Source organism: Pieris rapae, chromosome 5, assembly GCF_905147795.1.
Source record: "Pieris rapae chromosome 5, ilPieRapa1.1, whole genome shotgun sequence".
NCBI classification, from domain to species: Eukaryota; Metazoa; Arthropoda; class Insecta; order Lepidoptera; family Pieridae; genus Pieris; species Pieris rapae.
In genome coordinates, this window is record NC_059513.1 from 3,690,454 (window position 1) to 3,703,495 (window position 13,042).

General features: G+C 33.6%; 2 protein-coding genes across 2 annotated transcripts; both read left to right on the forward strand.

The window, feature by feature from the left end:
- The first annotated feature begins 1,615 nt into the window (after window positions 1-1,615).
- On the forward strand, window positions 1,616-8,064 carry LOC111001005 (myogenesis-regulating glycosidase). The gene is made up of 9 exons (XM_022270661.2): window positions 1,616-1,752; window positions 2,212-2,328; window positions 2,598-2,804; window positions 3,178-3,838; window positions 4,068-4,260; window positions 4,328-4,437; window positions 5,936-6,209; window positions 7,154-7,310; window positions 7,768-8,064. Exons 1-9 carry the CDS (start codon window positions 1,728-1,730, stop codon window positions 8,034-8,036), a joined length of 2,013 nt encoding a protein of 670 aa, XP_022126353.2. The 5' UTR covers window positions 1,616-1,727; the 3' UTR covers window positions 8,037-8,064.
- A 638-nt stretch (window positions 8,065-8,702) lies between these two features.
- Window positions 8,703-12,977, forward strand: LOC111001028 (myogenesis-regulating glycosidase-like). Its single transcript, XM_022270694.2, has 9 exons — window positions 8,703-8,823; window positions 9,175-9,291; window positions 9,572-9,772; window positions 10,062-10,722; window positions 10,921-11,113; window positions 11,407-11,516; window positions 11,728-11,983; window positions 12,078-12,234; window positions 12,612-12,977. Exons 1-9 carry the CDS (start codon window positions 8,805-8,807, stop codon window positions 12,797-12,799), a joined length of 1,902 nt encoding a protein of 633 aa, XP_022126386.2. The 5' UTR covers window positions 8,703-8,804; the 3' UTR covers window positions 12,800-12,977.
- The last annotated feature ends 65 nt before the right edge of the window (window positions 12,978-13,042 follow it).

The window sequence follows — 13,042 nt, forward strand, 5'->3', positions numbered from 1 at the left end:
CCTTTTTATTAATTACCTACGTTATAAAAACTGATACAAACTTAAATTATCTGTATATACCTAGTTACATAAATATAACTAAAAATTTGTAACTATATAATCTCAATTATTATATATATTATATTTGTGTAATTTTTTAGCAGACGTCGAGAAAATATGAAATTTTTTCCTAATTAATCAGTAGCTGAAATATTTATTATATCACTTATATTATTATATCATTATTTATAGTTTTATCCTGAATTTTTTTAATTTGAAAGATCACACAGGCGTTCTGAATCGAACGCCTACTAGTATTTCGGAACGGAACTTTATTTATTTATTTAGTAAATCTACATTGTAAGTCTTAATATTCTATTATGTCGAATAAATAAATTTGAATTATCATATGATCCAACAACATTTTGTTTTTTGCATTTATTATAAACTTTGTATTTCAAAAGGAAGGGCCACAAAATGTAGTAATTTTCAGACTATAATAAAAAAATGATATGGATCAAAAGAAAATGGGATAGGTTAACTAGTGTTAGCTTTTCATATTTATTTCATTTAAACAGTTTTTATGAATAACTATGAAGTCATATAAGTCAGTGAAGTGAATTATAGTGAATCAAGTAATTATTGGAGTGTTTAATTTCTTGCCCTAAGAACTGGATCAAATAGATATACATAATACGTACCTACACTCTTTCAGGTGCTTTTGCTGGATAAGGTCCAGGCTAAGAATGATGTTCGCAGAGGCGTCATTTTTATTGGGACAAGTGCGGCTCTCTTGGATTAAATACAATGATAACTGAGGGGTGGTATTCGCTGCGAACCCCGCATGTTTGCGGAGCTTGTAAATATCATGTCTTGTACTTCTTGAGTAGACTTGAGTGAATTATCACATTCGGCGTGGTAAGCGGGTACCATTGCTTGCACAAATTTACTAAGGGTAACTCCACTTATGCATGTCCCTGAATCATGAAATTGCATGTGAGCATTAATATGCATGAATATTCATGATTGCATTTAAGAAATAAATAAAAAGCTTTTAATAGGTACATTTATCAATATATCTTTATCTATATCAAACAATATAGTCTATTGATATATACCTATATATATAGAACATACTATATTGTTTGAACTAAAAAAGTGAGATAAAAACCAAATCAATGGAATGGAATCAAAAATAACGTTAAAAACAGAATAAATTCGCAGGCTTACCACCATCGAACTGAAAATAATTTTTAATAGTTTTGTCCTTGAATAAAGTCTTATGCGTAAAATGCACAATTTTCATCAAAGTTCTAATGAACGAACTTCTAAAATCTAATACATAATCTTGACATCTAAAGCTAATTTAGTTTATCAGTATAAGCTTAAGCTTACTATACGCTATATAGATAGCGTTCGATTCACAAACGATGATGCAGGCGTATTATAATAAAATAAATAAATATAAATGTGTTTATTACAACCGACCTAGGTTATGGACCATGTACTAAGTATAACCTAGATGTATAATCTTCCTCGGACGGAATCTTCGACCTTCCTATGAAAATCGTTACTACCTACACTTAAAAAAATACTATGCAGTTTAATACCTTTCATAAATTATCTTTTGTTTCAGAGCGTATCTCAATCGATACTGTCAACGGTAGTTTAAACTTTCGATAAATTTCGAGAGCATTCGATAAGATGTGAAAGATAACAATCACGAGGCAGTTAGTTGTGCTGTGAAGATGGCAGGTCTGACTCTACTCTTCGGTATGTCTTTTATGTATTTATCATTTCAAAATATTATATTTTTACACATCATATTGGTATATGATTAAAAATCCGAGGGTTTTTTAAAACATTATGGCGCGCACCACCGTGTAAATACCCACTGAAGTATTTTCAAATCAATCGTACATAGGATCCTTCATGAAAACAGCATACCAATTTGTAAGAGGCCGGCGATGCACTTGTAAACCCTATGACAATATGAGTCTCTATGGGCGGTGGCAGCACTTAACTCCAGAGCCTCCTGCCCGTTTGCCCCTATTATAAATATATATATATATAATAAAAACTATTTTTACTACAGAAATCTCGATGTATATAGAAGTTCGTTACTTCCAGATTAGATAAGTTAGGTAGGGCGAGTTCTTTTCTGCATGTTAATTCAGAAAAAAATTCTTTAATTGTTGTATTAGTAAGTAAAATTATTGGATTGTTAACTAGGAGTCCTAGCCGTTTGTGCGTTGGGACAAGCCGAGACCATAGAAGTACGACATGGAGTCGTCGAGCTCACCTTGGAACCGCAAATCACTGGAGGTTTCTTACTGGCATTGACGGAAGGTTAGTTCTATTATCCGGTTTATATCAAAAATATAGGCTGTTTTTGGCTATGTAGAATGGCTTTAGAAAACTGTACGTTTAAATATATTTGGATGCAGGCATTTTAATTTTTTGGCTCTGATGACTTGTTTATAGCTTTCGGGAAATTAAAATGAGGTGAAGATTGTTTTAAGAAACTTTACTTATTTTATTTATTTTTCATGTTTCAAGTTAAGTTAGAACATACATTCCCATAACTTTAAATTTGTAATCGATTGATTTATTTGCAGGGAGTGATAGAAAAGTTTTGGGCCAGATTGGACGTACTCAATACTCTGTTTATACGTCTGAGGAGATAGAGGGAGGAGTTCTTATTCGAATTGGATCTGCTAACCTTACCGTTCGAACCTTTTACGATGATGTAACGGATGCAAGAGGCATTAAAATCAAGTGGGATACTAAGGAACAACTCCGTTTTGAAGATTGCTATGATTTTGGTAGGGTATATTCATTTTAGGGCTTTTTCAGTATTTCGTAAGCAGAGACATTGCAATTTAACGCCCCCTTCCTCTTGTCATCAAAAGTATTCAAAACTCTCAAAAATAATAGTACTTTTTTTGTAAGAATCCTTGAAAATGCTTTTCGTTTTCAAGTATAGAGGTAATATGTGTGAAAAAGTAAATAATTACTATTTAGGTAAGCCCCAAATAAGAAAATCAAAAATCCCCAGCCTCATAGTGCTTATGTAATACTTGAACGGCATACAGATAATATAAATTATTATTTTTCACTTCTGAAGAACAATCCTGTGAGATTAACGTTCTCAATTCTTTTGTAGAAAAGAGATATAATAACTTTGTAATATTTTAGGTGACAAGCATTGGTATGGGGGGCCCATGCAGGAGACTCAAATATATCCCATACAGAATGCCAATCATACATATGCGGCTTACGTTACTCGAGAAGCTGATAACGCCAACATAGTCGAAAGATACTGGCTCAACTCTGCTGGAGAGTACATCTACGTACACCCACAAGTACCACTATTTGTAGACTACAACCAACTCAATCCAAATCACATATGCTTTGGCGCTCAAATAGCTGAACCTTACTCTTCTAAAAGAAATCATACTGAGCTATCTTACGACATCTGGTTTCTACCTGATGTTAAAGCAGCACACAAGCATGCTGTAGCAAATTATCTTGGAAAACCGTCAGACTTACCGGATTACCGAATGGTCCAGCATCCTATTTGGTCGACGTGGGCTCAGTATTCTTATGACGTGTCTGGACAAGATGTCATGGATTTCGCTCAAGAGATAAGGGCATACGGTTTTAATGATTCGCAACTAGAAATCGACGATCTCTGGGAGACATGCTACGGATCTCTTGAAGTGGATACAAATAAGTTTATGAACTTAACTCATTTGGTTGAGGAAGTTAAGGCGCTCGGATTTCGTGTAACCATTTGGTTGCATCCGTTTATAAACAGTAACTGTGAGCCTTGGTACAGTGAAGCTTTGGAAAATGGGTAATATATATTCTAAATATATAATTTGTAGCGATCCTATTGATATAATGATATCAGACAGTATAGTGATAATGTTACAATTTGAAATGCCTTCCTTTAATCACAATTTAAACATTATGCCAGAAATAAAGAATGAAGAAATCTTATACGCCAGTTATCTAAGGCTTAATACAATTAATTGCGGAAAGCAGGCAAAAAAAATATGCAAGGTAACTATTTTATTTTTCAGCTATCTTGTATTGAATGAGGATGGCAGTCCAATAGCCTCATGGTGGAATACAAATGGAACAAATCCAGGACACATTGATTTTACAAATCCCCAAGCAGCTAATTGGTGGTCTGAAAGAGTAAGGAATCTATTAGAAACCTATGGATTTGATAGCGCCAAGTTTGACGCTGGACAGAGTAGCTATACGCCTCAGGTAATAATGACTTCATAAATCTTGGTCATAAATTGTGTTATCGGTCTTAAAATCTCAGCTTTTTTAGATACCGGTGCAAAACGGTGACATAGATTTGCACCCACACCACATAGTACAGGCATTTGTAAGGACATGTGCCGAATTTGGAGATATGGTGGAAGTTAGAGCAGGATTTATGTAAGTTTAATCTAGCCAATATATAAATTATCATATTCCAATATAAGACTATGCCTACTAGGTAAGTAGGCATATCATATCATCATAAATAGAAAGTAACTAATTTAAAAGCTGAGTTTCATCATCCGACATCGAGGCAGAATACGAAATTCCACCCGTATCACCTCGACGTCCGCCGTTCCACAACTGCGCGTTTTTCAAGACAGTTTTTGCCGCGCACCACCACCTTGTGGAACCAGCTGCCGACTGAAGTATTTCCGGACCAATTCGACTTAGGGTCCTTCAAGAAAAGAGCGTACCAATTCTTAAAAGGCCGGCAACGCACTCGCGAGCCCTCTGGCATTGAGGGTGTCCATGGGCGGCGGTATCACTTAACCTCAGGTGAGCCTCCTGCCCGTTTGCCCCCTGTTCTGTAAAATAAAGTCGCTGCCGTTGCTTAATGATATAGAAGTGCTGAGATCCTTCCCAGGCGATTTTTTTCGTATTGGTAAGCACCGAAGGTTGATTATTATCTATTTGCTAAAATGCAGTCGACTTGACCACCCCATCAATCAATATAATTCAAAACCTCTAACATAAAAAAAGAAATAATAACAAATTTATTTAACATTTAAATTGTTAAATAAATTTAAGAATAGATTGTATAACATAGAATCATCACATGAAGTTGTTATAATTAAATATGTACTTATGTACACGCGTTAGAAGTTATACTTCTTTGGCGTAACAAGATAAAAATCTTTTTAATTTTTTATCTTTCGCCTTATTCTTACGTTTGTGGGAAAAACGACACTAACAATAAAAAAGATATAATAAAAAAAATTGTGTGTGTCAGCTCCGACGTACGACTGGAATTTACTCCTTAAGTACGATTGTCTAAACATACGCAATAAGAGTTTATCCAACTGAAAATAAGATTAATACCATATGAAAGGGTAAATTAACAAATTAACGAAAATAATAATGATAAAAATTATAACTTCACAATAACAATATTAATTATTGATATGTATAACAAAAACAGCAATATAAGTACATTGACACTGATAGAAACAAACAAGCCCAATAACATATAGGTATAGTCGCCTTGCAGCATACACTATGTACGTCTTAATACACTGACAACCAAATTAGAAAGTTGCGCACCATAGGTGCGCACCAAAAAAGTAACGAGGTCATTCTTCAGTAGATTTTACCTGTCATATTTTTCTCATACCGGGCGCCTTATATATGAAAATCGATTCTTAAGGAGTAAACTCCAATAATAATAAGTAATTCGTAATTAAAACGTTCATATAGCTAATTAAACTTTATTTTTAAGTATAACAAAAAAAATATTTCAACATACATTTTTTATTTTAAAATGTTGACTATGCTAACTTTAGTGTGTCGGCTTTTAGTGACGGATTGGAAAAATTTACTCATTATTTTTCCCCAACGCGCCAAATGAAATATAACTTCAAAATACGACCACGATTTACTATAAATAAATTTCCAGGACTCAAGATCTCCCAATATTCGTGCGCATGGTAGACAGGGACTCTATCTGGGGGATTAACAACGGTCTTCCAACCCTCATCACCACAACTCTCCAAATGAACCTGAATGGTTATCCGTTCGTTTTGCCTGATATGATTGGTGGAAACGGATTCAATCTCAACCATGAACAGGCAGATGTGCCGTCAAAAGAGCTCTTTATACGATGGGTGCAGGCTAATACGTTCCTACCAGTAATGCAGTACTCTTATGTACCATGGAATTTCGACAACGAGGTGAGTGCAACCGATTTTGATCTGGATTCAAATTGGTAATTTTTTTAAAATACCATTGAACCAAGTGCCAAAGTGAAAAGGCCTTCATAGATATAAAGGTTCTTTCAACTCCCTGTAGGTCTGTTATGTGTCTATTTTAAAAAATATTTTTAAAACGATATGCATATTTTAAAGAATTTTGATCTGGATTCAAATTGGTAATTTTTTAAAATACCATTGAACCAAGTGATCTATAAAGGCCTCTAAAGAAGATTTTAATACGTTTTAAGAAGACTATTTTGAGTAGAACCTATTATTTTGAGGCACATGTGGGTACAATATTTTTTATAAATATTAAATACTTCTTGCTATTTATAAATTGCTATGAATAAAGCACAACGATGCAATTTAAATTAAATTTAACGCGATTATTGTGTGTATCTGAAATTGCATTTTACGTTGACATTTGCGAAAAATATTAAAATAATTATTTTATATCCTACGCTTAATGAGCGCAGTGTTAACATCGTCATTAAATTTTCCGCAAACACCTAATTAAAAGTTATTATGTGAGAGAACAATAAATCGTTATCCATTTTGATCCTGTATCAATGCGCAATTAATCACGATAATAATTTTAGTCACGCGTATTTTATATTCAAGACGTTTCTCCAACAATAAGTATTTGCCTGTTATTCAAAAACTGTTTTCGAAGTAAGTTGGAAGTTATTTTAAGTCACCAGGGGCAAATATATTTTTGCATCTGTTCCTTTCAACTTTTTTTTATAGGTTCAATTATCTTTTTTGCCAACCAATAGATATCTGAAATGTAAGACAAGGCGACGCCGCCCTAGACTTATTAGTCTAGGGCGGCAATTTTATATTTAAAATTTAAGTAACCTCCCTTTCTCTAAGACGAGAGTAGAGCAACCAGAAACTATAGATACATTCTAAAATTATTCTAGACTATAGAAATCAGCAAGAAATATACTGACCTTCATGCCGCTTACGCCGATGAAATCTACGCAGCAATGGGAGAAGCTGTGGAACACGGAAGTCCAGTGAACCCGCCCCTCTGGTGGATCGCACCTAGCGACCCGGAGGCACTCGTTATATGGGATGGTAACATACATGAGATACATATAATAATATAACAATATGTATAATGTATCTATGAATTATATGAATTCAAAATTGTGCGCTATGGCGTCAAAGAACTGTTACTGAGTCTCGCATATCAACAGTATAATACAAATATAATGATATAATAAAAATAATATATAATAGTATAATAAAAATAAACAGAATAGACGGAAGCATCGCCTCCTCGGTCACTTTGAAGTTGTAATTATTTCTAAACAATCAATCCACAATCAAGTGCGGAAACTGAGTTCACCAACCATGGGTCTCAAATTTTATTTAAAATTCCTATTGTAGAGGAAACATCTTTTTAAGACAAAAGTTCTCCCTGTAAAGTAGAAAACAATTTTTTGTCTTTTAGAAATCGAGCCTAGGACTTCGGATTAATACTATATCAAGCGATAAAGGCTGTCTGTAATTAACGTTTCAAATTTCACAGAATACCTACTCGGTGAAGAAATCCTTGTAGCCCCAGTTCTTGAGGAAGGTAGGACATCCCGTAATATATACCTTCCGGAGGGCATCTGGTACGAGGAAGGGGATATCAATAGATCTCACGTGGGGCCAATATGGCTGCAAAATCACCCAGCACCCCTAAACTATCTGCCTTACTTTGTTAAAGATAATAAAAGTGAACCTAATTCAGCTATCACGTTAAGTTTTAGTTTTTCATTAATCGTTTTGTTATTAGCAGTTAATTTGGCTTAAGGCTGAACAATAACAATAAACTTAAAAATGTATTCTATTTTAGTTCTATGTAAATATGCATTTATTGTTACAATCAATGTCTCAAATAAGATAATTTTGTTTTATTATTTTTGAAAAGCCGACTTCTAGAGCATACTTAAATATATTTTAAATTATTTTAAAACTAATTTATCGACGTTTATTGTATATGATTCCAGAATGTTTAAACGGACCCGATGATCGATAGGTATACTTTACGTATTAACAACCAATTATTTTCTACCACGGTAAATAGATTTGGGTAGATTTATTGTCCAAATCTGTATTTGTGTATGTGATAGTATTTTATCATTGTCATTCCATTGTCACGTTGCATATAAAAAATATATCCGCATGGTCTCATGGTCAAAGAAAACTATCTGTAATTAATTTATAATAAAGAATATATAAATTGTAACATTTTTATTATTTCATTGCCTTTATATAAAATTCAAGCATCTGCAGTACAGTAAAGTACGTCAAAGTAAAGTAGTAAGTCTTCTTTTCTTTTCGTTCTAATCTACTGAAAAACGTGATACACGGCGAATATAATAAGATTGTTTTTATTTAACCTAATTAAAATCTTACACACCTTTTATTATTGCATGTAATTTATATATGCACAATCAATTATAGCATAAATACAGTGTAACAGTTAATTGATAGTATAATTGCTCTCAATGATAGCCATAAAACATACAAAGCGATTGATTCCGTAGTTTAAATGCAGTTTTATGTTGGACATACAACATGGATTACTCGTTGTTGGGTAAGTACCTATTTGTCCTTTAAATTGTTGTTCTAAAGCAACAGGAATTTTATTTGCTAAAAAGACGTTGAATATAATATTAAGGTGATGAAAGTGAATGTTTTTATCATATATTTTTTTAAATAAAATTATTATATTAATTATATTATAAAAGACCTAATTTAATAGGGAAGAGTTGTGAAATGTGTCAGTATTAGTGGCCAGTTATTGATCAGTTTTTTACAATTGTTGCACTCAAATTAGAGACACCCGACTAACATTAAAAAAACCGCTTCTCAACAAACCAACGACGTCGTTTAACATGTAATCTTATAGAAAACGTTGGTAAACCTATCAATATTTATTACACAGTGGTAACTCTGCTAACTGCGTGTTCAGCGTTGGACATTAAACTAGTGGACAAACCTGACGTAAAAGTGCGACTCGAAGATAATTTTCACACGGGTCTGAACATAATACTAGTCCGAAGTAAGTAAACTCCAGAACAATTTTTAAAATGTTGACGGTTTCAACGACAATAGTTTCATACGGTTTATGAAAACTATTATCGTTGAAACCGTCAATCTGTATGTGTAATAATAACAGTATAATATATAAATAGTTTTATAATTAAAAATGGTAATAAAAGTTATACCTAAATCTCGTTATATCAGAAGGAATAAACAATCAAAAAAATACACTTTTACCAGCATCTAATTCATTGTTACTGTTACATCTCTTATTAATTGAATAAATCCCTTACATCAAGGGGGCAACCGGCAGGTATTATCCGTAATAGGCCGCCATACTGGGGTTATCAACGAAACGTCTGTAGATGGGGATGTGGTTATTCAGTATAATAATGATACAAGTGTAACAATCAGTCCTAAGGAAGTGGCTAATGGACATGTCATTACATTCAGATGGAAGTCTTCTAAAAGTCAACGATTAGAGGATTGTATTAATATAGGTAAGATTATAATAAAAGATTATAAAAAGTGTTTTTTTTAATATAATCTTTACATCCGATACATACATATACATGTATAACTAAGGTAAATTCAAAAAGGCTTGGTGAGGTTTAAATTTAAAAACCAAAGTATGCAATTTCATTTGTTTTCTGTAACAATACAATGATTAGTTATTTAGTCCGTAGATTAATTGATGGATTTAATTATTACATAAAGAATAATATTTTTCATTGAAAATCTCAAATTTAAATTCTAGTTTCTTTAATCAAACTAATGTAATTCGTTTAGGGAGTCACCACTGGTACGGAGGTCCAGAGCAGAAACGACAGTACTGGCCTATAGAACGTCTGCTTCTCCAAGATTATTCCTACGTCAGCAAAGAGGCTGACAATTGCGCTGTCGCCGAACCATACTGGCTTAGCTCTGATGGAATATTCTACTACTTTGACAAGAAAGCTCCCCTATTCGTAGACCAGAATAATATTAATAAACAAGCCGCATGTTTTTACTCACACATCAAACCACCATACTCTGATAAAAGAGAAGTTAATGAGTTAGTATATGCCTTGGGTATATTTGAAAATCCTCGCACTGCACACGAATATGCAGTTCAGAGGTACTTAAAGCATCCAAGTGGCATACCTGATGAAAGAATGCTGACATATCCAGTTTGGTCCACTTGGGCTCGATATAAGAGGGGCATCAACCATGACACAGTTATGAAGTTTGCAAGTGAAATAAAAGATAACGGATTCCCGAATAGTCATATAGAAATTGATGACCTGTGGGAAGTATGCTACGGTTCACAGACTGTCGATGTAAGGAGATTCCCTGATATGAAGAATACGGTAGACAGCTTGAAGAATATGGGATTTCGAGTGACCATTTGGACTCATCCATTTATCAATAAGAATTGTGAGCCTTGGTATACGGAAGCTGTAAACAAAGGGTAAATTTTGGATTTTATAGATACGTTGTATAGAAGTTACGTAGCACATGGATTCAAAACTGGTTAGATGAAAGCCTATTCACCACATTTATAAAGGGAACTATTGTTATTGTAAATTTTGTATGTTAACAATAACATGACATATTCGATTTATTCATTTATTAACAGTCGTTTGTGTTTCACTTTAAATGCTTTCAGGTATCTGGTTTCATCTGAATACGGTTCAGTAGAGACGAGTTGGTGGAATGATAACGCCACAAGCACTGCTTATATTGACTTCACCAATCCTGAAGCACGTGTTTGGTACACGGAGAGACTAAAGACTCTTCAGACTGAATATGGAATTGACAGCTTCAAGTTTGATGGCGGGGAAAGTGGTTGGGCACCACAAGTAAGTGTATTTTGTACAAACATACTTTTAATAATAATTACAGAACTTTCTAAGACTTAACCCCTCAGTTGCTAGCTTCATTCTATTATCAGCTGGTAACATAGGAGACTTGTTGCCTAGTAAGAGAATGTTCGAGAATTTTTAAATAACGGCTCTAAAACACTGTAGTAGTGAAGTATTAAGTATTTTATAAACGATTAATTTATTATCAATTCCCAGAGTTATATTAATCATTAACAAAAGGGCTATACATTCTTTAAACATTAAGTAATACAGATCTGTTTGTTCAACAGATTCCAGTATTAAAAGGCGACATCAATGACCAGCCTGGCGTGATTACAGCTGACTACTTGCGGACAGTCGCACAGTTCGGTCCCATGGTAGAAGTCAGGTCTGGTTATAGGTAAACCATATGTTAAATATTTAGGGCTCTTCGAAGTACTTATTAGGTCACCTGTATGTAAAAACATATTTGAACCGATATGTTTTTGGATGGATGGATGGAATTGTACGGATATGGCGTGTTCAAATTCGTGTTTCGACTTCCGTCACTGACTGTAAATCCACCGTGAATTACTCTTTAGATTTTAATACAGCTTTCATTTCATTATTAGAACTCAAGACCTACCCGTATTCATCCGAATGATAGACAAGGACAGTTACTGGACATTTGAAAATGGTCTACCAACGGTCATCACTACTCTCCTTCAGCTTAATATGAATGGATACCCATTGGTGTTGCCAGATATGATCGGTGGAAACGGATATAATGAACCTCCATCAAAGGAACTCTTTATACGATGGTTACAAGCGACAACGTTTATGCCTAGTCTGCAGTTCTCTTATGTTCCGTGGGATTTTGACGATGAGGTAATACTAATGCTTTAAATATTTCTTATGAAAGTCTGATTAGTAAATTAAAATATTCAAGTCCTTTATCAAAGTTACCTAAAATCACTTATAGACCGTACAAATAAGTCGGAAGTTTGTAAAACTCCATGAAGAATTCGCACCAAAGATAATAGAAGCATGTCAGAAAGCATCGCAAGACGGGTCACCAGTAAACCCTCCCATATGGTGGATTGAACCTAATAATAGTGAGACTTACGATATTGCGGACCGTGAGTATTATTAATCAATCACCTGTTGTCAAACTAAAAATGGACCATCAGTAACTAACTCCAACATCAAAACTAGGATAATTCATAGTTGAAACGTAGCGCAAACTCTTGACTCCAGAATTTCAAACATACATTTTTGACATAATTCATAGACAAAGGAATGATGTTGAAAGGAATGTTCTGTTTTTAAAATTCGCGAAACATCTGTGACTTCCGTTAAACGGAATAAACATAATTTCTATTAAATTTAAGTTTGAACTTAAATTTAATAGAAATTATCCAAGAGTCCAATACACTAAGTAAAGCGTGATTTTGAAATCTCGCTTTACTTAGTGTATTGGACTCGATACGATTTGATGAGTTTTAAAATCTTACAGAATATTTACTTGGTGAATCAATATTAGTAGCACCTGTAATAGAACATGGCGCAAGGCAACGTGACGTATACCTACCGAAGGGTTCGTGGCAGGCGCAAGGGGATCCTTCTAAGGTTTTGGAGGGCGGTGATTGGATACGAGGATATTCGGCACCATTGGACGTTTTACCATATTTTATTAAGGTTTAAAATAGATTTATATTTTATTTTATATCATTTTATTAATATGTTATCTTAACATTTTATAAATAGTCAGCATAAAAAATATTTTTTTTGTATTCAAATTATTTTTGGAACTATTCCAATAACTTTTAGAAGTTACTTCATTGACGAGTAACCAGTGTATAGATTGTTTTACTTAAAATATAATCACCCTAAGAATATGAATTTATAGTATTAATTTGCTTTTATAATCATAATATGAAAATTCAA